Source organism: Etheostoma cragini, chromosome 9 (genome assembly GCF_013103735.1).
Source record: "Etheostoma cragini isolate CJK2018 chromosome 9, CSU_Ecrag_1.0, whole genome shotgun sequence".
Classification (NCBI taxonomy): Eukaryota; Metazoa; Chordata; class Actinopteri; order Perciformes; family Percidae; genus Etheostoma; species Etheostoma cragini.
In genome coordinates this window covers 29391257-29392563 of record NC_048415.1, presented here as the reverse complement: position 1 = coordinate 29392563, position 1307 = coordinate 29391257, and the positions used below count along the sequence as shown (strand labels likewise).

At 40.7% G+C, this 1307-nt stretch overlaps 1 protein-coding gene across 7 annotated transcripts in view; it reads left to right on the top strand.

The window, feature by feature from the left end:
• Positions 1 to 1307, top strand: part of ect2 (epithelial cell transforming 2) — a 70720-nt gene that overhangs the window by 29469 nt on the left and 39944 nt on the right. For all 7 annotated transcript variants that reach the window (XM_034881462.1, XM_034881461.1, XM_034881463.1 and 4 more), the window contains one exon: positions 689 to 785. In XM_034881462.1, coding sequence (XP_034737353.1) covers positions 689 to 785 — 97 coding nt within the window. The remainder of the gene's footprint in view (positions 1 to 688; positions 786 to 1307) is intronic.

Sequence of the window (1307 nt, the reverse complement as noted above, 5' to 3'; positions counted from 1 at the left end):
TTTGGAAAAAGGCTGCAATGAAACAAAGAGTGAAAAATTTAAAGGGGTCTGAATACTTTCCGTACCCACTGTATATGACACTACTTTACAGCAACACTATATAAACTACTTAAAGTATAAACTTGTCAATTAGCATAACATTAATGTACATCATCTCTGTGACACAGTCCCAATCTGTTAGGCTTGTGTTCCTTTAAAAATAAGTAAGTCTACTTCTTGGCAGTTGTGTAGGACGATAAAAGTTTTTTTTCCCCTTTGTATGACTTCTCATTTAACTTAGTTTCTCCATCATCTACTGCTATTGGAAATTTTCCTGCCTTTACATGCATGCACAGGAGGGTAACAGTGTCATTACGCAGGTTGATTTCTTGAATGATAACGAAGAAACCTGGTTTCCATTAGTTGGGTAGGGTATTAGAAAAAACCCACTTACATTTCTCCTCGAGAACACTGATGTAATTGTCTTTTTACAAGTATGCATTAGCAGGACAAAAGACTTCAAACAGGGAATGTAACACTGTGACAGCTGAATGGAGGGATGAAATAAAAAAGTCCTGTTAATTAGATAGCCTTGAGCAAATTGAGCTTTATTTTGTTGGTGGTTAGCATGCAGTCCAAACTTTTGTTTCCCAATTCAATGAGTCGCTTAGTCATACACACATGCTACACCAATGCTTTCATTCTACAGATCAACGAGGCCAAGCCAGAGTGCGGCAGGCAGACTCTGGTGGAGCTGCTGATTAGACCTGTACAGAGACTCCCCAGTGTGGCCCTTCTTCTTAATGGTAATACACACACACACACACACACACCTCCTTTCATGTCTGAAGTTGTCCTTTCAAAGGACGGTCTAAAATGCCCCAAAATATAATCTTAAAAACAAACGGAACAAAACATATTATGAATCATTCAAAATATAAATATTTAGAACATTGGAAAAGTAGAACAAAAACACAAAGTAGACAAAGTTGTTGTTTGACTCCTAAAAGAGAATGTAAATTGGCTGAGTATCTGCACACTATCAGAGATCTAAAGCAAAGATCGATTCTGACTAAATACGGGCTCAGTGACCAACAACTAGGGGCGGCTGTGGCTCAGTGGTAGGGCGGTTGTCTGCCAATCGGAAGGTTGGAGGTTCAATCCCTGGCCCTGCAGTCCCATGTCGAAGTGGGCAAGACACTGAACCCCAAGTTGCCCCCAATGCTGCGCATCGGAGTGTGAATGTGTGAGTTTATCTGATGAGCAGGTGGCACCTTGTATGGCAGCCTCGGCCACAGTGTATGAATGTGTGTGAATGGTGAATGTAT